This window comes from Triturus cristatus, chromosome 12, assembly GCF_964204655.1.
Source record: "Triturus cristatus chromosome 12, aTriCri1.1, whole genome shotgun sequence".
NCBI lineage: Eukaryota > Metazoa > Chordata > Amphibia > Caudata > Salamandridae > Triturus > Triturus cristatus.
Window position 1 is genome coordinate 98,568,821 of NC_140595.1, and position 26,444 is coordinate 98,595,264.

Below are 26,444 nucleotides of genomic sequence, written 5' to 3' on the forward strand. Positions count from 1 at the left end.
GCATTGATATTTTAAATAAATATGATAAGCAAATGAAGTAAAGAGGTTGTTGGAGACAGTCCTGCAGAGCTTGAGAAGTATCCGAGCATGTTGGCTAAACCAGCTGAATTGATGGAATACTTAATGAAAGTAACCCAAGTACTAAAACAGTTCTGGTTTCCAAACACAAGTCGTATAGGCACCTGGATTAAATGGGCATTAATGTTGATAACTATCACTAACCCAACATGAGATACAATGGTCCGAGGTCACGACAATAACTTTATGCTATATCTCACGAAAATGTTATTTAACATTAAATTCCTTCAATTTTTGGTTCACTGACAGTAAGGTGTTATTAAACTACATGTGGGGGAGGGACTTGTCATTGTTTGTGGAGGCAATAAAGAAGTCAGGAGTCTGTTTTGGCTGCAGCAAACCTACACCTTAACCCATTCAAATTCCAAAGGAGACATAAACACAGATGCAGTTTATTAATTGTAATGAGTTCACGTATTTAAAAAAAAAATCCCACATCTCAACTTGAAAAAGTAATTTACTGATTTAAAAGTGTCTGCATTGGGTGCGGAAGGTAGTGGCAAAATCTCAGAAGCAGTGCTTGTCTCAGAGAATCTTGAAACCATTTAGTTGGGGGACTGTGCTTTGGGGACTCCTAATCCCCCCCACATCACTTCTCATCTCGACCTCGGTGGTAGTGCATTTGTTTTATAAAAACTGTTCACTCCAGATGTGGCAGGTTACCTTCCTGATCTTTTCACTTTTTTACGGTGCTGTCTGTCTACAAGACCTGTTTGAAATAATGCATCACCTTTTATACGGTAAACGAGCCTTTCCTCTACCCATCTTTTACAGCAGAAGTATTTTGATTCTGGCGATTACAATATGGCCAAGGCGAAGATGAAGAACAAGCAGCTACCAAGTGCTGGGCCGGACAAGAACTTGGTGACAGGAGATCATATCCCGACGCCGCAGGATCTGCCCCAGCGAAAGTCCTCCCTTGTGACCAGCAAGCTGGCTGGATAATGAGCTTTCCTGCTTGTCAGAAGAAACGCCTGTCGAACTTAAGTGTATCCTAGGGCTGGGATAGACGGATTTCACTTACTCCAACACTTCTCATACTTTAATGAAGCAGGATGTTGTGTTAAGTCCTAGCCATATGCTCAGATTTTTACAGTTGGTGATCAGTATGTTTAACAAGTCCTTGTTCCTGAAAGATCTGCATCTCTCGGTGTGGCTAACTCATGGATAAACTTCAGTATTAAGCTGAGGCTCTCACGAAGGCCAGCTTGAGATGAAGTTTTCAAGTCGGGATCAACACAACTGACATCTAGGGAAAGCCACCTCTAGCTGACGTGCAGTGGGGTCCAGTGTGAACCAAGGCTCAACTGGGGTCAGTCAGCTTTAGCAAATTTTCAGTAAAGTTCCACTTCACAAGATGTTCGCAGATGGGAGCGTTAACTAATTACTCATGAGGGCTGCTACAGCTAAAATTCACTTAGCACCAGCGTGAGTTTACGTTTGTTGAGGGCCAGCCCGAATCAGTCATGGCAACCTAAGTTGTTGTGAGGTGCTGACCAGTGGGAGTTGGTGTTCAGTAATGGCTGGCTTTATCATATGTACAATAAGAGGTGGTATTAGCGGACTCATCAAAAAGTCTGCTTCCGTAGATCTCCTCTTTGTGCCAGCTTTAGCTAATGTTTACTGAGAGCTGGCTTTACCGTTCTCACTGAGAGTTAGCTTTAGCTGGCTATCAGTAAGGGGCGGTTTCTGCAAACTCTCAGCGATGGCCAACTTCAGCTGAGATTCACTGAGGTCTGCCTTCAGCTGATCTACAATAAGGGCCAGATTCAGCTGACTATGTCCAACTTCAACTGACATGAAGTGACATCAGACTTTAGCTGATTATCTTTGAGGATGCATTCTTGGCTTTAGCTGACTTTCAGTGATGGTCAACATGGATTTGAGCAGACATTCAGTGAAAGCCACCATGAGCTGATGTCCTCTCATGAAGATACCTTATCATAAAGCTCTATATTGAAGTTAGGCTGATGGTCTTGAAGTTTGGTATACAATCAAGTCTTCATTTTAAGGCTTTCGAGTGCCTGGGGTTTTAATGTGTGACTGATGAGTGGAGCTCCCAAAGACGTGACCAGTCTTGGTCACCTTTCAGTAGCAACGATAACCAGGCTAGGAAGAATCCTGACTGTTGAGCGCAAGGAAGATGGACCTTTTCCCTGTAGAATCCAAGCCAGAAAATTCACAAGACAGAGGAAGTGATGTGATGAAAAAGTGCCCTACTATGGATGTTGAATATAATTGCACATCAAACATGAAGAAATGTACCTAATTTTATTTTTGTAGCTGTGAAAGAACTGCTAATAGCTGGGTAACATTTTCTGCTGCAGTTTTGTTTGTGTAAAAATTGGTGTGCCAAATTTAAGAGGCATACTGAATTTAAGAACTTGTGAAAAGACATTTTAAGCTGCTTGTTGGTTCCATGTCAGCAGGCTGGGAAATGTCCCCAGCTCTCTGTAGTGATGCTGCCGGTTATAGGGCAAAAGTATGTAGTATATGGGTTCACAAGCTGACTTTAAACAAAACAAAAAATGTAAATGCTTCCTCCCATGTTTAAAAAAAAAAAAAATCTGTGCAGTTATGTGTGATCAAGGGCCTGAAAATAGGTGTCTGCATCATTTTTAGTGGCTTGGATTGCTAAACAGTGAGATTCGCTTAAGGTTTCAAAAAACAGGCTCGTTAACATTGGTGTTGCTGTGAATCAGAAGAAAGCCAAAAGCATCTACTTAGCCACAGCAAGTTCTAAATTTACACTTTAAAAAGAAAGTGTACTTTTAAGTTAGATAAATTGTTTTCACTCAAGGGAGTCCTTGGACGCCCAAAAACATGAGAATTCCTTGCTCACAGTCTGCTAACATTGTTCACCTTCCTACTTCGGAGTCTTCGAGCTCTACACACAACTTTTAGTTTTCATTGAGTTAGCCTGTGACGTTTGTAGTGGTAAAACTAATCCTTTATATTGTTAGCTCCAGTGCCGTGACCTTTCTCCTTGGTTCTTGTAGATTGAGTGATTTTTGTTTTTGTTTTGATCGTGTTTTTGGTTTAGGAATATTGAATTGTTCTCTTCAAGCACACACCACAATACTAAAAAAGGTGATCACCAGACTGTAAAAATGCCAGATGGAGAATTATGTACAGAGAAAAGCAGTGCGAGCCTTGGGAAGGAAAGTCAGAGAGCCCTCTCGCACAGTGGTCGAGACACATTATCTGTGTTCTGCTATATGCATGCATCTCTGCTATAAAGCTCTGCCTGCTTTCCCTAAGGCAGTGTGCTTTCTCTCCAGAGTTACTGCATGCAAGTAGGGTCTGGGCAGGGCCAGAAGATGCAGTGCGTCATTATGAAGGTCACAGGATGTGCAGATCTCTGCCTACAAACCGTGCAAAGACACTTTGCTGCTTCAGAACCCAGAGATCTAAAGTGACACACCTCAGCCTATGTGAAGGGGATACCAAATTTTAGCAGAATCAGATCGGTTTTCCGGCTGTTGTCTGCACCGTGGGGAAGGTGAGCTTGTTCTTACTGGTATAAACAGCGGTGGCATTTATGTAATACTTTACTATGGGCGTTATGTGGGAACTTTTTCACTCACACAAATTCAGCAAAGAAGATGTACAAAGTTTTATTGTTCATTAGTGGTGTATTTGACAGTAAATGAGTTTTTAATATTCCATAGTACAGCTGAAGTGCACAGACAAACACATCGACTGAAATCAATAAGTGTCCAATGACAGAGGCTATTCCCTTTCGGCGAATAGAGAGCACATATTTGGGAATGATGCTGAATGTTCTGACATGTCGTGATTAATCAAGCCTAACAAGATGAAGTATGTGTTGATCATTGATTGAAAGTTATCACATGAATATGAAAAAGTTATGTCTTTGTGGGTGAGAGTCACCCATCTCGTGCATCCCTTCCTTATACATTTTGGTTACGAGGAGCACCTCCATGATTTGAGCCCTAAACTTTATTTACCAGATGGCTACATGAGCTCCTTCTGTACAGTGGATGGTGAGACCCCAACTCTTCTATGTAAACCAGTTCATCCCAGTTAGAAAGTCATCCAGAGCTGCTGCCTTGCGACACGTCTGAGTAATGTTGCTGTGTGTGTTTTTAGCTACAGGTCAATCGCCGCCTGACACACTTAGCTGATCTACCAGACAACCAGTGGTGGCTGCTGTCAATCCGAGGTGTTAAAGAAAGATATAATAATAATAAAATAGAAACGTACTTTTCCTGCTGGTTGCCTCAATCTTCTCCTACCACGTTGCTTCACTGCTCCCGTCCTGATGACACTGCATTTCCCATTGGCACAGGCTCCCAAACCCCACCCAATCCCAGTGCTTCTCCCTGCATGAGAGAAACGCTGGGATTGGGTGAATCGGGCCTGTTTTGCACTCCAGCAGGGTCTTGGAGCCTGTGCCTCCTGACCACTAGGATATCTCCATGGGTGTAACAGCCTGGAGATATCCAAGTGTGCGTGTGGGTTTGGCCAGCCATTGACAGCCAGCTAAACCCACTTGCGCACGACTCCCCCTGCTGTGTGGCGTTGCTACCTGGCGCCTCCAGTCCCCGGCGGGGTGGAAATAACAAAAAAAAATTAGTTTGTAATTTTATTTTTCTTCTTGCTGCTGTGTTTTTGCAGGGGGGGGCGGGCGACACTCATCCGCCATAGCAGACGAGCCGCGCCTGTAGACAGCAACAATTTAACTGGATATTCTAAAATTAATCCATGCAAAAGAATGTCACCAGCGACGTCAAACTTCAGATTAATTAATACATCTTGTAAATGTTTAACACTGGTTTTCAAATGACAGTGTTATACGAACCCTGAATGAATACAGTTGACTTAAAACGTGTTTCATTAAGCCGGTTCAGAAATTGAGATCACTTCATATGTCCTGAAAGCAGAAACATCTCCGTCATTGGGGCCAGGAGTTTATACACTTGACAAACATTTTGGGAGAGAAATTTATTCTACCTCCACTTGTTCCTGGAGCTCATATTCAGTAATCACACAAGTAAAGTCTAAAGTAACTCAGCAAACATGATTTCTTGCTTGTGCTGGACCGAAGCTCAGTAGAATAACAATGATTTGTGTGGTCTCTTAAGGTGCTTGACTTTGGCATTTTATAGCTACTTAGAAGGCACAATTTTAGATTTATCCAAGAATTTGTTGGAATTAAGCATATGCACCAAGATCTAATCAGTGGGGAACAAAAGCTAAAATGGAAACAAAACTTGGAATACTTGATTGGTGTGATGTTGTAGAATGCATTTGTATAGGCCAAGTGAGGCATTCTACTGCACTGAATTCTACATCTCCACTGATCCGCTTGTGGGCTCAGGTTTTTTCTGCTTTCATAACATCCACAAAGGACATAGTTTTAGATATGACATTTGTGGAGCATCATGGGGAGAAAAATAGTTTTGTCGATCTTTACTGTTGATAAGCAAAAGCTGGCATGTTTGTAACATGAATCAAAAAGGCTCAAAGGAACTGTTGGACTGTGCAAACGAGTGTTGGTGAGCTACGCACAGCTGCGGGCCGCTGAACCTTAAGAGTTGGACTTTCTGGCAGGTAGTGTGAAACAAACCCACACAGAGCATGTCCTTGCTATATACACATTTACATTAACCCTATTAAACCGGACTCCTTCTTTGTAGTTGGTTTTCTACCTGAACTTTAAACTAGCATGAAACATAAATGTGAACATATAGATGCAACTTCACCTGCTGATGTTTGTGATTTGTGTTTGAGTATATTATATGGTCTTGTGCACAAACTCTTACCATTGGCAGTTGAATTAAAATCCTAGTGCACATCTGGGGTGACATCTGTTTAAGCGTAATATGTGTGAAAAATAAGAAACCCTCATTGAGAAAGTTCAACCTAATGGAATGGTGCGCAGCTCACCAGTACTCCGCTGCGAGCACATTTCTTTATGAAACGGCTTTTGTGACTTCACCAATATGCCAATTGACAATCTGTTTCACCAAATGGCGGTCGACATATTAAGATATTTGCAGTCTGGTTTGAACAAATTCCACCTACTTTCAATTGGAGCCAGTGCTTCTTTTTCAGCAGGAAACTTCAGAGATCGTATCCAGGTAGCTGTCCTCCTTGTACCCAGCGGTACTGAATTGTGGCTGACCTGTTGTTTCAAATAGGTTGTGCTACTGAAACACGTTTTTAATGTTCAGCTCTGCAGCACAGGTGTGATGGAATTTCCAGCGGGTTGAATATTCTTTGAGAATCATTAGGGCTGAACATTTCAATACAACGTACACCAAACATTTGCATGGGTATTTCAACACACTGGATAACTTTGAAAGAATTCCGAATGAATTCTGTACCAGTTCCATAAAACGTATGTCCTATTAATGTTCTTTTCCCATTGAAAGTTTGCAGGTGGGTGAAAATGACAGTCATCCCGACATAGTCACTGAGTGGTGTAGTGCCACCTTGGGCTTCACAAATGTCTGGACTCTGCAGCCTATTGCAATCCTATGCCATGGGATTTTGGCAGGTTTAGGCACCTAGCTAAGGGATATGGGTGGAGTGTGGGTCTAATGGTTCATATTTGCAGGGTAATGGGTAAACTGGAACAATCTTGCCTTTACAGAGAAATTAGCTGTCTGGGTGTTTGTTGTTTGTCCCTATGGATGTAGGTAACAGCCAGAATGCCCTTATCTGTCTGTAGAGAGGTGGGCAGACTGGATGAGCTGCTAATCTTTATCTGCAGTATAATCCAAACTTAAAACGTATTTTTGAGAACTGGGGTGAACCTGGCAGTCCTTAAATGGAATTGAAGAGGCGGGCTGAAAATACCTGTGGTCCTTTTGAAATAGACTGCCTGGATGGCCCTGGGGGATCAATATCGGCAGGGAATCTGTCCATTGGAATGGAGTGCTAGATTCTTTTCTGTAGAGATCTGTGTGAACTGAGTGGATCTGTGGTGTTCAATTGCAAGGCTGTGGGCGCACTATATGTGGCTGCTAGGCCTTTATGGATGAGCGCATTGCTCCATAGAAACAGAATCAGTATATCCTTTTCCTATGCAAGTCCCTTCTATAGGATGCCACCTTCTGTTTTCGTTGTTAGTACTTTTTTTTTTTTTGGTACCTTTTCAGTGACAATTGCTTTCAAGGCTAATTGTCTGCTGCCCTCCAGGATTCAACTGTTGTCAGCTACTTCCAGATATGAATAATCATTCATGTCTCTCGAAATCCATTTGACCCCTATTTAAATATCCAGGTGTTTATAACACACCTGTTATTGTTTTGTTTCTTAGGACATCTGATTTAAAGGCAATGAGGCACAGGGTTAAATGGTTATAAGGTGAGAAACCCATAGCCAGAAGAGAAAGGCTCGAGTCAGACCTTGTATTTTGTTTTCTCCAATGGTTTATTGGTGTATTTCTTAGATCATGTTGCCCTTCTTGGTCTTCACAAACCTATTTCATTAGTTTCATTTCAGGGATTTATTGAAATATTGAGTTCTTCAAGTCCGCTCTGGAATCTATTGATAAAGGGGCAATGTTGGTGATAACTTCATACCAGAGTGGTCTTTTAATACACTAAGTATCATTCATTCAAATATTCTTAGTAGGTGAGATGCTATTGCACACCTTACCTCTTGAAAGCTAGAAGACTATCCTCTTCTCATTACAATTTTCCTCCTTGAATACTTCTAACTTTCCAGTTAACCGCAGACACATATTTTTCATGAGATCAAATGGAAAGGTCTTTATTTTAAAGCTGGATCAAAGGGATCAATTTGCTGTTTTGTCACACTTCTCAGTGAAGTTTACGGGTCGGATGTTTGACCATGCACAGGTTGAGTAAAAGCAGTACTATGAGAAGGTCTTTCATGATTGTCTCCACTAAAGCTATATTAAACGTTTTCTTAGTGAAGATTCTGAAGATATTCAGCTGGAAATGTCAGTGAATGCTCTTCACATAGATAACAAATTATGGTAGTTCTTTCTTGTCGAATGTCCTTTTTCCCCATTGAGCTTATATATGATTTTTTGGTGACTTTTGTATTGGCTAAATGTGAATGCCTAAACCCAAAAGATAATATATATATATATATATAATCATATGTTCAGTATAGAGGGAAACAACATCCTGAGATTCGTTTTGGAAAATCGACTCGTTCTGTATTCTTTATGAATCCAAAAGCAATGTTGTAAGATTAATTTCCCACAATACATTTCATTAAGGCACAAAAATATCAAGTGTAGTGAAGGACACTGCTGGCAGTATGTCTGGATTTTTATCTTATTTTCTGATTCCAGACATAGTACCATGTTTGAGAATGGCATAGTCAGGTGTATAGTCCACTCATGTTTTATTTCTGATGTATGGAAATTATGACAGTCTTCCTTGCTAATTCACAATTGACCACGTTATTTACGGCTTAAAAGCGGATGCTCACAATGTTTGTTCAAATGAAAGAAGGCTATATGCTACTGATAAGTGGTCCTTACAGATCACTTTCTGAGGTATGTTGCCAACAATTGCATTTTGTTTTAACGAAAAAGACAAAACCTACACAAGTCATTGGTGTCTGTTTCTGTTAACTGGTATTCCTGGGATATATGTATATTACTGTCCTAGAATTTTCATTATAGACTCGAACAATTTGGTCTTATTTTACACACCTGTTACCCAAGTTCTGAATCCTTTGTCCCGTATGGAAATTAAAATTATATGTGGCTCTTTTTTTATTAATCTCTGAATGTTTCTATTGGGGGATGTTTAAAACAAACTACAAATGTATCAGTCAAGATATTTACGCAATTTTTGGTTGGTAATTTATTGAGTTGAAGAATTCCTGAGCATACAGACAGCACAAGTAGACTTCAAGGAGCTGTACCTTGCACTATTTGAAGCATTGGCCCTTATTGCTAGTAGGTGGAACCATGTTGAGTAACTTGTAGTTGCACAGAACAAAATAAATTCTCAGATTTTTGATTGCTGGAATCCTATGTGTAGGGTGTAAAATCTTCTTTGTAACTGTTTAACTTCAATTTTATCCTATGTCGTGTCACATCTGCACTTGGATTGAAATAATGTACAGTCTGCTCTGTTGTTCTGTTTATCCCAGCCACACTGTAAATAGATATGACTCGTAAATGCATATAAATATATATAATTTTTTACATCCTCATCTTTTAACCTCTAGTGTTCATTGACGTATATATTAAAAAAAATTCAAATGTATTAACATGCCAAAGTTGCTATTCAAGAAATGACCTCCAGGATTGTCAGATTTGTCAGAGCCGTAAGTAAACGTATTGGTCTGCACAATGAGTTCAGTTCTGTTCAGAGTGAACAAAATGTTAGCAGGAAAAGCTTCCACTAAAACGTGTTCAGCATACATGCCAACATACCAGATTCAGGCGTGAGACGATTTTTGAAGCAACAATAGCTTTATTTTATCTGTCTCCAGCCTAAAATTGATTGTTTCAATGTAGGTCTATGTGGAGAATGCCTTCTCCAAAAAAAAAATCTAATTCTCCCACTTGCCAGTTGTAAACTGTTGGCTTGTATGATTCAATGGTAGATAACCTACTACAATGTTTTGTGCTGCACCTCTGGTGATCAGACATTGGAACTATCCATCATATGCCACAGGAAGAACCTTGTCCCTCATTTGCAACTGCCAGCAGAGATTTCCTTGCCTTATACGGCTCAATCCTGTGCTCATCCCCCTGATATCTTGCTATGTGAAGAGGCAGAGCTTTTCCTCGTTAGTACTAGAGAACAGAGAATGCCTTCCTCGACTGAGCTATCCCTCCATTAGTGTCTATCTTTTTGTTCGTCTAGGTACATTTAACATACTAAGGCACCTGGTCAATGAATATTGATTGCTATAAGACTTTGGGCAAGAAGATACTCTGACGATTGGTGGAAGGGGGAAAATAAGGGTAACAGTAGGCAAAGGTGACAGCTGGGCTCGTACTGAGCGACACTGGGCTGGGAAACATGGGACATGAACACATGAAAGGTTCACACAACAACTACAGAAACACTGCAGGATCGGAGTATACCTGTGCTGTCTACAAAAAGATAAGCAAATATGAAACCACACCTAGAACCATACACTTCAGGTGAGAAACAGACAATCCACAAACGCCAAACTAGAATGACTGACTTGCAAATGCCTAGGCCGTTTGCAAGGGCATATGAACCATATCCCCCACATAACACTGTGGTATCTTACACAAGTTATGCAACAAGCTTTAAGACCTGAACTATCACACACCGGCAGCGTGTGCAAATGCAAAATTCTATTTTGAGTGGAAAGGCTGTAAGACACTCTCAACCTTACAATAATCGATGCCCATTACACAACCTACCCCCCCCCCCCCCACTGTTTGAAAAATAAATTTTCTACTGGATTACTAAGTCTGTAGTAAGTGTTACTAGCCAAGGAAATAGCATGTGCCAAAGGAGTAGCTTGAAGGATCTTCATAAAGTCATTCAAAGATAGTGACCGCATGCAGCTTTTGAAAATTACTAAAACGTAATTAATTTTGCAGCGAAACCAGGAGCAATCTTGATAATATCAGGGCCAGAAATTGGTGCCCGTTTTAACATGCTATTGGTCTGTCGAATACTCATTAACCCAAGGCTCATCTACTCTGCCTTTTGTGCCTTTTTTAAGAGCTCTCCTAGACACCGGTAAAAGTTCAGTATTGGGTTTTCTTTGACATCAAGAATATCTCCAAGTCAATGATGAGCCAAAGTCAAGAATTCCTCGCCTTTGTGAAAGTCTTCACCAGAAGCAGTTGGTTTAGTCTAGGGATTCCAACAGCAAGAGAGTTGTGATATTATAGATTTATCTTTGTGAACCAGAGGAGTCCTTTACCATGAGCTTCTGAATCTTGAAAAACAGTTTTAAAAGCCTGTTTGTTGGGGAGGGCTTTTAGGCGTGGGTCAGAAACTTGAAATGGCATCTCCACTGCATGGTAAGCCTGTGGAGGTCTTTTAGGTGCTGGATAATGTGTGTCCGCTTGGGTAGGTTAACGATCAGTCTGGCTGTTGCATACTGGAATGTCTGGAGTCTTTTAATGAGTTTGGAGGTGGGGCCTACATAGTGTGCAGTGTGGTAGTCAAGTTTGCTGGTGATGAGGGCCTGTGTCATGGTTTTCGTTCTACTGATTGGGAAGCCATCTGAAGATTTAGTGGATTGTGTGGAAGAAGGCTTGAGGAGACTGTGTTGGCCTGATGTTTCATAGAGACTTTGCTGTCCAGGGTGATGCTGAGGTTGCTGGCGTGGCGGTGGGTCCAAGCTCCGCCGGCCACCAGGAGTCGTTCCAGAGGGTGGTGTCTAACGAAGATCAGGACTTCTGTTTTGTCTGTGTTGGGTTTCAGGCAGTTGTCTTTCATCCTTGCCGCTATGTTCTTCTTAGTTCTGGAAGTTGGTCTTTGTTGAGGTGGGGGTCCAGTGAGAGGACGAGCTGTGTCTCAACGGCATAGGAGATTACGTTGATGTTGTGCGATCTGATGATGTGTGCAAGGGGTGCCATGTAGATGGTCTGAGGGCTGAACCTTGGGGGACACCGCAGATGGTGTGCTTGGGTTGTGAGGTGAAAGGAGGGGAGCAGACTCTCTGGGCGTGTCCCATGTGGAAGGATGCTAGCCATCTGAGCGCATGGTCTGTGTTTCCAATTTGCCATAGTCGATCGATGAGTGTGTGGCGGGAGACGATGTTGAAAACTGCCGCGAGGATGAGTCACTTATTCTTCTCTGTTGAGTAGGGATCGGATGTTGTCTGTTGTGGCGATCAGGGCTGCCTCGTGGTGTGGCTGTGGATAATGTCCCAACAACTCGCTGGAATGGCTCATTGAAGGATTACCAGGTGGATATACAGTACCTTCTTGATGAATGTGTGACTATAGAAGAGATGCCCTCCGATAAGACTGGTGGGTTTGAAACCCCTAAAAAGTAGGGTGCATTTTTACATACTGATCCTAAAAGTAAGACTTATTCTTGACTTCCTGTGTCTATAGTGACAGAGCATTGACTGCAGGAAATCCTGTATTGCTCTGATAAAGGCCCAAAACTAGTTCTGGGCCAGTAGAGTGGCAGAAACATGTTGGCATTATGTGTTTTAGAAAAGGATGACAAAACCTAATCTTGCAGCTCCCATCCTAACAACTTTTATCTCTGCCCTGTGTAAAAGTATATTCTGGATCTGCCATGTATCCTGTATCATTCTACTCTCCTTGATTTCGACACCAGTGGTGGTAATACCCTACCATAGTGGGATGGTCTAGCCAATGATGAATCATGGCACACAAATGTGGTTGACGTTTTTCCGTCCCAAATCTTTTTTTTGTTCCAATGGGATAATATCAGGTTACAATTAGTATAAGCATTTTTTTCCACCACTGTATTCTTTGTGGATTAGAAATGTATATATGTGGATGACATACAGTAGTAAGTGATTGCCTTGCCCATGCTTGTTTTGGCACGTACCAACAACTTGTAGCCCACTATCTGTTCTCGCAGTACACCATTGTTTCAAAATGCTCATCTACGGGTAATGTTGAAGGATGTGGGAAGAGTCTCTTTCCACTTTGTTTTTGAAGGCATCTGGTTGTTAGATATCTGATATTTTTTTATGTTCAAGAAAATCTTATTGTTAGCTCTACAGTCTGTGACTGCCATGGAATATGAAGCCTAAATATTGTAATATGCATAATACATTCTAATTGCTTTAACTATGTGTGGATTATCTGGAGTGGAGAAAGTGATACCTTGCTTACTACATTCCTTGTTGTAATGCCGATCAGATTGGTACAAAGTATGGAAGGCAAGGCGGACCTACTTTGATGAGAAAGACATGGTTTTCAGTATTCCTTCTTGTAATTCCTCACACCGGTACATAGGATGGAAGGTGAGGCTGCCTACTTTGAAGCAAAAGGCATGGTCTTCAGTCTTGGAGAGTTTTTCTTTTTCCCTTGCTATATTTTTTATGGAGTACAATTAACCACTAAACATATTCGGCCAGGCACTGGAGTGCAAGCGGCCTTGACTGTGCATCCCTGGCAAATAAAAATGCAGCTGCTATTGGATGAACCCCTCTCCAAGACTTGATTGTGTAAGACCGAAGATGCTATGGCATGTCTTGGAGAGTTGTATGATGGCATGCCTAAAAGAGCCAAACAACCAGACTTCCTCCACTTTTAGAGGTTGGGAAGATGTTATAAGAAAGATCCAGCTTTCTAGGAGCACGCCAACATGAGCCATCTAGTGGAGCAGTGAAGCTGTGTGCATACTTGAAGCACAGATGGGCACAAAAGCTATACAAGGTAAGAGAATGATCACCTAGTCTTTTTTTGTATGTATGCTATTATCAATAGGTGGGCAGTACAGTTGAAAGTTTGTTTAAAAATCAAATGGACATGATCTCATACAGATTCTACAAACAACCAAAGATTGAAATGTCCTTCAACCCGTTATAAACCACAAAGCTCATATGAAAAATGTGGTTTTAAATTTTATTTAAAGATTTTCTATTCCTTTATAATGAATCCACAATACATTAGATTAAACATTAAAAAACAGACATATGTGTCAAAGTATATCTTAAGTAAAATTCTTTCATAATAAAGCAGCATCACATACTACGCATGACTGTAAGATCACCCAGTATACATTTATATCAATAATTTATATCAATAATTAAAAAATTCACAAGTTTATTTTTTTGATTAGTGATTAAAAATATACACATTTGTCCAAATCAATAATTAAAAATGTACACTGTTGTTGACGCGGTGTGTCCATGAACAGTGAAAAGTTATTTTTATCCACGTTTCAATCATTAGTTGTTGGTAGAATCTGTATGAGATCGTGTCCATTTGATTTTTAAACAAATTTTCAACCATAGTGCCCACCTATTGATAATTGCATACATACGAAGAAAGGGGAGCCAACCACTTTCCTTGTTCTACACTACCCTGTCCTTTTTTTTGTGTTCTATGATGGTGACTCTTTTGTTCTTTGTGAGTCGCAAAAGCTATACAACGGCCACTGAAACTAGATGGCATCTGGGACATCCATCGCAGAACGGTAATGTGATATTCTTAATCATGCATCCCTACCTGCAGATGCGGGCAACAAAGTCCATTCTTACCAGTTTCTTAGCATCTTAGGTTAAAAAAGCTTCTCAGTTATATATCTGGGCAACTACATGAGCTAATCGCACACTGGTTGCGTTGCATTACATTAGCTGCTGCTCCGAGAGCGCTTTGCGGTATATTAGAGGCTGCTCTCTGCTGAATGGCTAATTCTACCTCCAAACAACATTCACGTACCTATGCTCTCTAATTGCACTGAATAACACTATTGATTCATAAAAAGAGTTTAACTTTGCTTGGGTATCACTTGTTACCCACCTGATATAACATGTTAATCTGAGATCTATGGTACACTCTGCTACCATGTCAAATGACTACTTTTGAGTTAACTGGTAACGCTAAGGAAAAGTCTACAGTGTGGCCTGAACATATAACCATTTGGACTGGTCAGCCAAGTAATGAATTGTGAATCGGGAATCTATCAGTGCAAAGCTCCATTTTATTGACTATTTAGCAGAGACAATTTTTTTCCCCTCAATGCAATAATAGGCGATTTACGTTGAGGTTTTTGATCTTGGCAGCATCGATTTTAACACACCAGCCAGTCAAGCCTTTGAGGCATACAGCAGCAGCACAGTCATTTGACTAGATCAATGGTGTAGATGCCAACATGACCATGGAGGGTCTTAACATTATTTGGGATGGCATTGCTGTCGTCTTGTGCCACTTCATCGCCAATGGGGAAGCAGAGTGTGGCGTCGATGACTGAACTCTTAGATAAAGGTGAATGTGTCACTGTTGATCAATGATTCCGCTACCTCGATGGTGAGTGAAATGTGGCTGGACACTTTGAAGGCGAGCGCGTCTGCCGTGAATGACGACTCGTCAACGAAAATGATTATGTTGATGTTTTCTGGCATCTTTTGACTTCCTCTCTTTAGATCTTTCTTGGAAGAGTCTTTGAGGTGCTGGATCTTTCGATGTTGGCTGATTAGATGGTTGTTGCAATTTTTTCTTTCTATCAGCTTCTCATTGGCACTCATGTCATCAAGTTTTCCCCACAGACTAATATATTCACAGTCTTTAAATATCCTTTTAGTCATTTTCTAGAAGAACTTTTATTTCTTAGAGAATATTATATGGTAGGCAGACCATACATATCTTGCTTGCATCAGTAGCTCCTTTCCTGCCATATGATGAGCACATCACAAAAGCATTGGCAAAGCCAATTGGTCTCATCTATGCAGGAGCTATTTGCTTTGCCAAGGTGTTTTAGCCATGTTGTACAGTAGAGTGGCTGTTGTTTAGCACGGCTAAAAGTTGGTGCATAAGGAGATTGGTGTGGAGTGTGGTAGAGTGGAATGGTGAAGAGTGGAGTGGAATAGAGTGTTGCGTATTGGAGTGGTATAGACTAGAGTGGACTGGTGTAGAATGTTGCAGAGTATAATGGTGTAGAGTGCAGTTGCGTACATTAAAGTGTTGCAGAGTAGAGTGGCATAGAGTGCTGGGGTGTAGAGTGGATTGATGCGGAGTAGAGTACACTGGCATAGAATGCAGAAGTGCATAATAGAGTGGAGTAGAGTTCAGTAGCGTGCAGTGGTACAGAGTAGGTTGGCTCAGAGTGGTTTGGAGTGCACTGGTGTAGAGTATAGTACCGTAGACTGGAGTGATGCAGAGTAGAGTGCATTGGAATAGAATGCAGTAGTGCATAGTAGAGTGGGGTAGCGTGCAGCGGCACTAAGTACAGTGGCGTAGAGAAGAGTGTGGCAGGATATAGTGGTGTAGAGTGCTGCTGCGTAGAATGTGGCGTTGATTAGAGTGGTGCATAGAGGGCAGTGGTGCACAGTAGAGTGGCATAGACTGCATTTGTGTAGAATACTGATGCAAAGTGCAGTGGTGTAGAGTGGCATCGAGTGCTGTGGCGTAGACTGCAGTGTTGCAGAGAAGAGTGCATTGGTGTGAACTAGATTGTTTCAGAGTAGAGTGAAATGGCGTAGAGTGGAGTGGTGCAGGGTAGAGTGGCGTATAGGAATGGCATAAAGTGGTATAGAGTGCAGTGCACAGTAGACTGGCATAGAGTGGGGTGGTACAGAGTAGAGTGCATTGGCATTGAGTGCAGTAAAGTGGAGTACTGCGGAGTACAGTGGAGTGGACTGGAGTGGTGTGGTGTAGAGTGCATAGGCAAAGAGTAGAGTGTAGTGGTGCAGAGTAGAGTGGCGTACAGTTGAGTATGCATGGTGTGGTAGCACACTGCCATTACAGACAACACATTTTCAATTGAAATGACCATTACATCTGCAAACATAGTTTTACTAATAAAACTATACGGCGCACAAACAAAAATGTGGAGATGGCATCACCTAGAGTATTGATTTGTTTTGATCATATTAAAGTATTTGTTTCCAACATACTTCAGCATTAACAAAAAAAGTTGCTTTATTTTTGCTTTCCTAATTCTTATGTATTCTGAAATACTTTCACAGTTCATTTAAATGTTGCTGTGTTCTAGAACAAAACCCCTTTCCTCTACCCCCAGTACCCAGCAAGATTGTCACATAAATCCTCTCACTTTGAAGCTCCCTGGAAGACAGAACCTGACATTTGACCTCTGTCATAAGTAAGTAAAGAATACCGAGGAGTCTTGGCGCTAAATGTGGCATGTAAGGTGTGCTGTTTCAGGGAGGGAAATATATTTCACTTTGAGGGAACTATTGAGCATTTTCCTATACAGGTGTCTATTAGATTGTAACCTACTAGTGACCCGCAACTCGTTCCAGAGCTTAGCCGCCCAATAGGAAAGGCTTCTCTCCCCACCCCTCCATCTGGCCCTTCAAATTTTTGGGACCTGAACTAGTCCTATGTTAGCAGATCTAAGGTCCCGCCGTGGGGAGTACCATAGGAAGAGTTTCTGCATGTCCAACAATCCCCCACCATGCAGTGCTTTGTGTACCAGGCACAAAGCCTTGAATTTGAAGCGTTGCTGGACCGGAAGCCAATGAAGCTGCCTGAGGACCCGCGCTGCGGCATTCTGTAGAGACTGAAGTTTTACTAATTGGTGCTCGTCAGTGCCGAGGAAAAGCGCGTTGCTGTAGTCAATTTTCGAAAGAATTAATGTGACTATTACAGTTTTCCTGAGATCCTGGGGAAATAAAAGGCAAAATTTTGCATAGGATCTTTGGTAAAAAGAATCATGAAGAAGTCAAGAGGTTGATCTGGCCTGCAAAGTTTAATTGGTCATCGAACATAACTCCTAAGTTCCTGGCCTTTACAGACGGATTGGGGCAACGACCTGCCTCTGCTGGCCACCATAATTGATTCCATAGGGGTGGATCTTTTCCAAACTCCATGACCTCCGTTTTATCTGTATTCAGTTTAAGGTAGTTCAGATACATCCACCCAATAAGGTGCTTCAGAGAGTTGTGAAAACTCCCAGCCACAGTTTCTACACTATATAACTACCTGAATGTCGTCGGCATAGGACACCAACAAGAAACCGTGCGCTTTGGTCAGCTTGGCCAGAGGAGTGACAAAGATGTTAAACAAGGTTGGCAACAATGCTGAACCTTGCGGGACTCCACAAGGGAGGGAGAACCTCTCTGATTTAAAATTGCCCCAGCACACCATCTGTTCCCTCGAGGTAAGGAAAGAGGTGAGTAGGGCTAGAGCCCTCTCTTTAATTCCTATTGCCTTAAGCCACTGTGTTTGTACCAGATGGTTAATAGTATCAAACGATGCAGAGAGGTCAAGTAGGATAAGTACAGCTCTCCCCAACTGTCCAGCTGTTTGCGAATCTCCTATGTGGTCATGATTAAAGAAGATTCTGTGCAAGGACGTGGTCTGAAGCCATGTTGGGTGGAGTCTAAGAGGTCGTTGGAATCTAGGTAGCAGGTTAGTTCTTTATTGATCGACTGTTCTAAAATGTTGGCTTCGAGCGATAGACAGGATATAGGCCGGTAGTTTTGTACTTCGGTGGGGTCTAAAGAGGGTTTCTTCAGAATTGGCCTAATGCAGGCTTTCTTCCAGGAAGCGGGGAAGGTCCCTGACATGATCACATTGTTTAGGAGTCAATAAGTGCTAACCTTGTCTGAGGCCAGGTGCAGTGTAGTGGGGGATGGGGGTCTGTCGGGGAACCGGATTTGGTAGATACTAGCAGGTCATTTACTCTTTCCACAGTTAGAGGGGACAAACCTGACAGTTGGCAGTGGGTAGAATTTTCAAGAATAGTTTCATCTGTTGGTAAGGTTTTTGCCGTATTTGGGGCACTCCCTGCAAGCTTGTTGTAGACTGTTTGTACTTTGGTCTGGAAGAAGTTAGACACTTTAATACAGAAGGCTTGATCAGGTGCAAATTGATTCTCCCGCTGCAATTTGAACAGGGCGGTAATGGTCTTGGAAAGCTCTCTAGATGAGTTTTTTGCTGCCTCTATTTTGTTTGTGAAGTAATTAATTGTGGCATTTTTAATAACTTCCTTGTATTCAGCTAGGGCAAGTCTATAAACAAGTTTACCCGGTACCCTGTAGTTTGCCGTCCACGTACGTTCTCGTCACCTACATTTCGATTTTATGAGTTTGAGACCAGAATTGTACCAGGGAGCTGAGGCTTGATTTCTTCTTTGTTTCTTTTTTCTGGGGTCAACCGGTCAATTGCTGATCTAATCCATCTATCGAGGTTGTCATCACCCTTATTATTGTGTGAGACTAGCATGGGAGGGTTACTATCAGGGGCCTGTTAATTATGTGCCATGGTCGATACTTAGCAGGAGGCGGCCTATTTGGAGGAGGCACATTTCTCTCCGGGCGAGGAAGTTTGAAGGAAATGGCTTTATGGTCTGACCATGTTAGGGGCAGTATTTTATGTAATGTAATGTTGGAATTATTAGTAAAAATAACGTCCAGAATGTGACCCGCCTTGTGCGTGGGCTCTGAGATAATCTGTCAGTCCGTGTCTTGCCATATTATCCAGTAAAGTGGATGTATCTGCGTTATTTTCGCATTCAAGGTGAAAGTTAAAGTCACCAAGTATCGTGAAGGTGGGGGAAATCTAGACATGATTCCATAAAAGTCTTCAGTGATTGTATAAACATGGATCTCGGCCCCCCAGCGGCCGGTAAAGGAGTAGACCAGGAAAGGACAAGGTGTTAATAAATTCAATGTTGAAGTTCATAGCTTCTGTTCCAAGCTGCTGAGTAGGCTCCAAAGTGGCTTTAAAACAGGAACGGTATATAATTGCTATGCCACCACCTTCTTTTTCCCCTTTCCTTTCTACACTGGTCATTTAATAGCCTTTTGGTAGCGCTGTAATCCAGTCCGGCTCAGACGTTTCATTAGCCCAGGCATCAGGCATTCAAACTCATATGTATGCTTGATCAGAGATCTAGTGTTCAGCAAAATACAGTTTAACCAGTTCCCAGCAGAATTGTGGGGATTTTTTCCTACTCTTAAGGGGTTTGATGAGTGCGCTGATGTGGGAGTGGCTAAGTCTAAGGCATTGTTATCCCTCTTAGAAGGACTTGAAGATGGTGTGACTGTTTGTTGTCTTGAATGCACAGCAAATGTGACAAGATAAGAACGAGATTTACAGGCCTGTTGATAGAAAGAAGCACTTCTGGAAGAATAAAAGGAGAGGTAGTGTAAAAAGGCTTTGCTCATTGGGAGGGATAAAATGAATCTGCACAGCCTAAAACAAATATAGCCAGCAAATGGAAAGCCAGTTTTTGTGATTTACAATCCACAAAGCCAATGGTAAGCAATGGGTGGCATGCATTCCCAGGGAACATTTCTGAATAGCCCCAAGATGTCTTCAGCGATCTGTTGAGCTTCGACCTAAAATTAAAGGCATTTGGACAGGAAAATCTTGTAGGAAGTAATAAAAATAGGTCACAACCGTAGATATTAAGGAAAGATTATGAGTGAAGGTTTTAAAAATGATTTGCTGAGAACGTTTTCCTCAGAAAGCCAAAGGTGTGAAAACCTCGTGGTGTTCTGGGATCCTTCTCACAGCCAGAAAAAGAGAATTGACTCTGAAAGACACAGCCAGTATGATGCAGTATGCATAGTGGAATCCCCATAGAGCCCTAAAGGGAAATACATTTTATTTTTACAGTTTTCCATTGTAAACCTATAAGGCCAAACGTTTCTTCCAATTGTAGATCGATTTTAACATTTTGCACCTCTGATGCTGCAATGCAGTCTTGAAATAGACTTTTCTGGTGTCTGGCTGTCTACATTTTGGGATAAAACTTGACTTGGATAGCCTTCTGATGGGTGCCGCTCATCATACGGGCAGCTGTACCATATACTTCTACTATTTGAGCGTATGTGCTACAGGTTCCATGTATGCAGCATGAAATTATTCTAACCTTTTAAAATTTCAGTGGAGATATGCACGATGCACAATCAAAACCTCAAGTACGTAACTATCGATTTCTTCTTCGAATTGTGCTTCCTCCATGCACAAATGGAATATGAAGTTGTCCGCTTTCCTGTCCACCATTCCCCTCCTCATCATCCATCTCTCCACTGAATTCTACATCCGACCCGAGGTAGGTCCTCCTTCAGGAGAGATCCTCCCAAGGAGAGTCTATGTTCTCAACAACCTTGGATGGCTCCTCATTTGGAGACACTCATCTCGCTGAAGGTGTCACTAGGACCAGCTTAGAGACTGACATACGTCCCACCTTTGGTGTCGGGCCACTAAAAACCTTAGTCCAGCTTTAGGGGATGCTCATGGACTCTTTGAGTGTCTATCCACTCAGAGACCACAATTCCTCAAAGACTGTTGTAAGAGAGACCTGCACCAAACTATACCTTGGTGTTTACTGTTACTACAAAATGTAGAACTTATTAGTATTAAAGTTGTTCTGTGTTGGAGATATCTCATGCCTACTAAGGTCCATCCCGTCATGATGCGCTCACGTGCTCGAGTACATTCTCATTTGTACCCAGTGGGGATCACTTCTAATGTAACCCCCGCATTTTCTGCTGTGGAGTCCCTGTTGCAGGTTCCCTTTGAAACCTGCAAACACAGTATATTTATCTTTACAGCCATATCTCCCAAGAGAACTTGCTAAATTTGTTTTGGAAAAATATAATGTTATCTGTTCTTCTACAAAGATAAAAGTGCAGAGGGTTTTATTTGTTTTCCGAGTTGAAGTTTGAACATTAAACCCTATCTCCGATGTCTGACAACCAAAATTGTTCTTCCTTTTAAGCTATGGATTGCAGACACAAATACTAATTAATAAGATAAACAGTCAGAGTCTGCAGGATAGTATGAAGTTGATTAGAAATGTTTGTGGCATAGAAAATGAACATTGCATTTTTTTAAGGCCATCATTTGTCTAAGCAGAGATACATATGCTATTCAGAACTCATTTTTATGTGTACAAAACACACGTGTGTGTGTGTTTGTGTGCATATATATGTGTGTGTGTGTATATGTCATGGTTGTAAAAATAAAGGTGATGTCATAACGTTATATAGATTAACTGTATTAGAACCGCATATTCACACATTTATTTCAACATTGCAAACGTTCGAATACCATTATACAGAAAAACTGAAATGCGAAAAACAGTTAACTGCCTCACAGATTGCAACTGACAATTGCTTTAATCAGGGAAACACGTTTCTGAATATTCACCTGGCCTCTTCAATGTGATTTTATCTTACTAAACAACCTTTACCACTTGCATCATGGTTTTGGTTGAATACACTTTGTTAAAACAAATACACATGAGTAAATGCCATGTCTTAAACCATATGATATATGCATATGTTCAGAGTCTAACATTCTATTGCCATTGTGGTGAGATTGGAGCCTCCAGACTCACTTGAGACTTCACCTCTCTTGAGTCAAGGCTCCTCCCTCACAAATACCATACTTATCTCTGCACATCTGCATATATACTATATTTTGTAATAGCGTAACAAAGACGCTTTGTACTTAGTGAACAGGTAGATGTACAACTTACCAAGTAGTAGGGAAAAGGAACTTCGTTGAAGTGCTGCTTGTTGGGCATATTTTTGCTTTGGATGTTTTGCGGGGAGCCGTACGATTATTTTAATGAAGCACGTGGCATGCTACCTCACGCATCTGCTATATAGTATCTTGCCTAGAACCACTCATACTACATCCCTGTAACTCAAAATTCTCTGTCCCTTCAGGGTTTAACCATTTTTGTTAATGCATTTAGATTTTTTAACTAAAAAGCCCACTGTATTAATTAAATTTGTGTTTTATCTGCCACGTCATATACAGATTTTAATTTTGTATTGGACTGTGTCCTTTGCAATGATTTTAATTAATCTGCAAATAAAGATCTTTTTTTTTTTCTTTTTTTACGGCTTCCGTTTTACTAAATATTTTCTGCCGTACTGTATTCATCACCTCATACAAAATACCTTTGCTCAACACAGCCCAGCAGATTTCTACCCATGAATGAGATTCTATCATTAACTTAGCCCCATAACAGTCGACTGGTCTGATTACTCCATCTGGTTCGATATTTTTTATTTATCCACGTCCCGCTGAGCTAAGAATGAGAAGCTACTAACAACATTAGTGGTGTAAACGACACCACCCATAGCAAATTAGACTATTGTCTGCTTTCTTACACTGGATGGGCATCCTTCTGTTGACCCCACAGCTTATGAAACAACACAATGATAAAATAGCCCCTATATTTAATAATCTTGCTCCAGGCAAAAGTAGTGCCCATATCCCAAAAAGTCAGCTCACTGTTGCATCAAGGAGATTAACAGCGAGAGAAATATTGAAGGTGCAAATAAGGTGGAGAAAGGGGTATGTGTGTGAGAAAAAAAATCATCGTTCCCATCCAAGCTACAAAACTCAGATCCACGCATAAGAAAAAATAAGGTACAAAAAGTTCCTTTTCCAGTTAGTCTCCATTTTCAGCATCAAACTTGAAAATGCTAAACGGGGCTCGGAAAACGTTTTTCAAATCATACATGACTGTGCGTATCAAGCCACAACTCCCCTCTTAAAGTTTCATATTGCAGTGACCTAGCCAAACATGTTACACAAAAAAATTATCAAATGGTGATGTACCACGCAGTCCGATTATATCACTATTTATTTTTATTTATTTATTTATTTTGCGATTTGTAAAGCGCCTGGTGACCCGTAGGCATCCCCGCGCTGTAAATCTGTGGAGACCGAGAGAGGGGGAGAGGGGAAAAACTATTTGGGGAAAAGGAAGGTTTTTAGTTTTTTTCGAAAGAGGGCGTGACAGGGTTCCATACGCAAGCTGCGTGGAAGTGAGTTCCATCCTGCGGAAGCTTTGACCGAGAAGCGTCGACCACCGGTGCGAGCCTTCCTGAACTTAGGGACCGTGGCCAGATGTTCGCCGTCAGAGCGAAGGGGTCTGGGGGCTTTGTAGGGGATGACCATGTCTTTCAGGGCGGCTGGGCCAACACCGTTGACGAGTTTATGGGTGGTGCACAGGGCCTTAAACTCTACTCTCTGGCGAACAGGAAGCCAGTGCAGAGCCATAAGAGCAGGCCTGGCTGAGGCTCTGGGTGGAAGGTTCATAATGAGCCTCGCCGCCGCATTTTGGGTGCGTTGGAGTTTTGCCAAGGTGAATTCAGGTGCGCCGTGTTAGACGGCGTTGCTATAGTCGAGCCGGGCTAAGATGAGCCCCTGAACCAGTAGTTTCCTGGATAGGGGGGGGGGGAGGAGTGGGAGGATCTTGCGAATAGATCGCAGGAGGCCAAAGCATGTTCCAGCTGTTTTGGCTGCCTGAGTCTTCATAGTGAGGTCAGGTTCCAGCCATACTCCTAGTGTTTTAATTTCTTTTTTTGGTGTAGGGATGTCACCAAAAGCGTCCGGCCAGACTGATGATGGGATCGAAGTCCATTTATTGCCCAAGAGCATGATTTCGGTTTTTGCACCATTCAGCTTCAGGGAGGATTCGCACATCCAGGTGTGAATATCCTGGAGACAGTTCAATAGGCTGTCTGGGGTGGTTATCCAGGTGGGAAAGAGAGACAACGAGTTGAGTGTCGTCTGCATAATTTACTATTTTTATCCCGTACGGGGTCACGACATCTTCAAGGGGGGCCATGTAAACATTAAACAGGGTGGGGCTAAGCGATGACCCCTGGGGAACACCACTCGTGAGTGGTAGTGGGTCCGAACGTGAGTTGCCGTCCCACACCTTTCTGTTATAATATAAAATGTTTGTGCGCGTGCTGGGAGGAGTCGTCCTCTAAACCAAGATTTAAAATAAATCGCTGCGGTTGCACTATCCTGTGTGGGTGCAAATTAATCGCAATTCAAAATGTAAAAGTAAATCGAAGTTCCAACCAATTTCTAACTAATGATTTATTCCTGGTAGTTCTCCAGTCAGTTATACTCATTGTATTCATGAGATAATCCAAAAATCCATAATTCAAAGGGTTAAGCAATCTTGTATATACATCTGAAAGATGAACCCCAATGCATTTCGGGTAGAGTGACTACCCTTCGTCAGGGAGAGTATTCCTAAAAAGAACATAAAGATAGGAGAGATTCAAGCGGCCAATATTATCAATGCTGATGTTAGCTCATGCTTGTGCATAATCCCGGACACATCGTTCCTGTGTGGTACTAAAACTCTTCCCAGAATCTCAGGGCAGATACTTAGAGGCTCAGAGGGTGACAGTCAGGCACCAAACAAGAGCCCAGCCCAGGTGCCGCTGGCCAGTGACAAGGAAAGGCCTCTTGTAGCATGTGTCCAGAGGTCAGCCTTGTGACCCCTGAAGTTCACTTCTTTGCCCGGGGTACACGAGAGAGAAGACCACGTCCTCCAGGGCTCTTCGCAGGTTGCGGACAGGAGGTTCAGTCATCTTCTGATCTTCAGGTCCAAGAGTGTTTTGAAGTGGGTGCCTGAAGGTGCCACAGTTACACCTGGCATGAGCTAGTGGAATTGATTGAACCCTGGTGACGCCTTACCCACTACGAAGACTCTGTTCATTTTCAAGGTGATTAAAGAAGCTAAATGGAAAATGTATAAACGTTCTGTGAACGAATTTGAAAATGTAGGGTTTAAATTAAACACAAATGTATGTGTGGTGACAGTTCATGTGCTTCAAACAGAACACAGTATAGATGAGGCGGAGCCTCAATTGAATTTAGATTGGTTTAGGAATTAAATGAAATATTTTATCATTGTGTATTTTTTTTGATGAATGCTTGTTTCTGTATTATTTTGCAGTTTAAATCATCAAAACTGCTTTGGCCGGAATCCTGACTTCCAGTACTGACTCAGTGGGGGTCCTCGGATTCCAATAATGATCCATTTGGAGTTCTCAGATTCAAAAAATGATTAAGAGGGGTCCACAGAAGTCAAAAGGTTAAGAACCACTGGCCTAGCAGACTAACACCCAGCATTATCCAGAGACGTGGGAATTTTCATCAACTAAGTGATGATGCTACTGCGGTCCAAAAGGAGTAAGAACATTTTTGGCTAAAGCCAGCCGTGGCTCGTGCAGGTAAGAGCAGTGGGGGGTGGGGGGGGGGGGGGCGGATTTTGACAGACAATGATGAGGGAAGATTAAATAAATAATGAATTTTCCCTCATCGTCGTCTGTCGAAATCCGACCCGATCACTCTTACCTGCACGAGCCGCGGCTGGTTAAAGCTGGTAGCGTCAAGGTGAAGCATCCGGTTTAGGTGGCGCTGAGTGGCATTCCCCTATTACTTTTAATTAACGTAAAAACTGCACCTTCCATCTTTTTATTTTATTTTTATTTCACCAACTCGCAAATAGTGTTTGTGTCAAAGCCATGCGGCAAAAATACGTAATAAAATAATTAAAAAGTAGACAGAAACAAGCATATCATGGGGTAGAGATTCCCCTCATGCAGTGGTGGCCTCTTTTGGACGTTCACCTGTATGTAGGTGAGGTGCAGCGTCACTTGGTCCCATGTTCCCTTCTCAGTTTCATCAGACGTGTTGCCTTGGCGCGGATTCCCTGCCTCAGCTTCCCTTGGGAACCTATAAACAAAGTCTGTTTATTCTTCCTACAGCATCTCCCTGGAGAAAATGTTCAGATTGTTTTGGAAAAATCCAACCCTCTTCAGGGTTAGGCGTCACTGAGTACATTTTGGTATGTTTTTCCTACGCCTAGTAAGAATATTTTTTCGTGTTCCGATTTGGAGTTTTATATCAATACCCTAACATTGTTTTCCAAAACTAAAGGGCTTTTTTTTTTTTTAAATTCCCTATTCTTTCATTCAGACCAGTATCCCAAAATCTAACGAGTACA

General features: G+C 41.9%; 1 protein-coding gene across 2 annotated transcripts in view; it reads left to right on the forward strand.

Annotated features, from left to right (window-relative positions):
* Window positions 1–4,309, forward strand: part of ENSA (endosulfine alpha) — a 42,247-nt gene extending 37,938 nt beyond the window's left edge. The window contains exon 3 of one of the 2 annotated variants that reach the window (XM_085638123.1): window positions 856–4,309. In XM_085638123.1, coding sequence (XP_085494249.1) covers window positions 856–1,023 — 168 coding nt within the window. In that variant the 3' untranslated portion in view covers window positions 1,024–4,309. Of the gene's footprint in view, window positions 1–852 lie in introns of both variants that reach the window. The other variant, XM_085638122.1, reaches the window with a different exon arrangement.
* The last annotated feature ends 22,135 nt before the right edge of the window (window positions 4,310–26,444 follow it).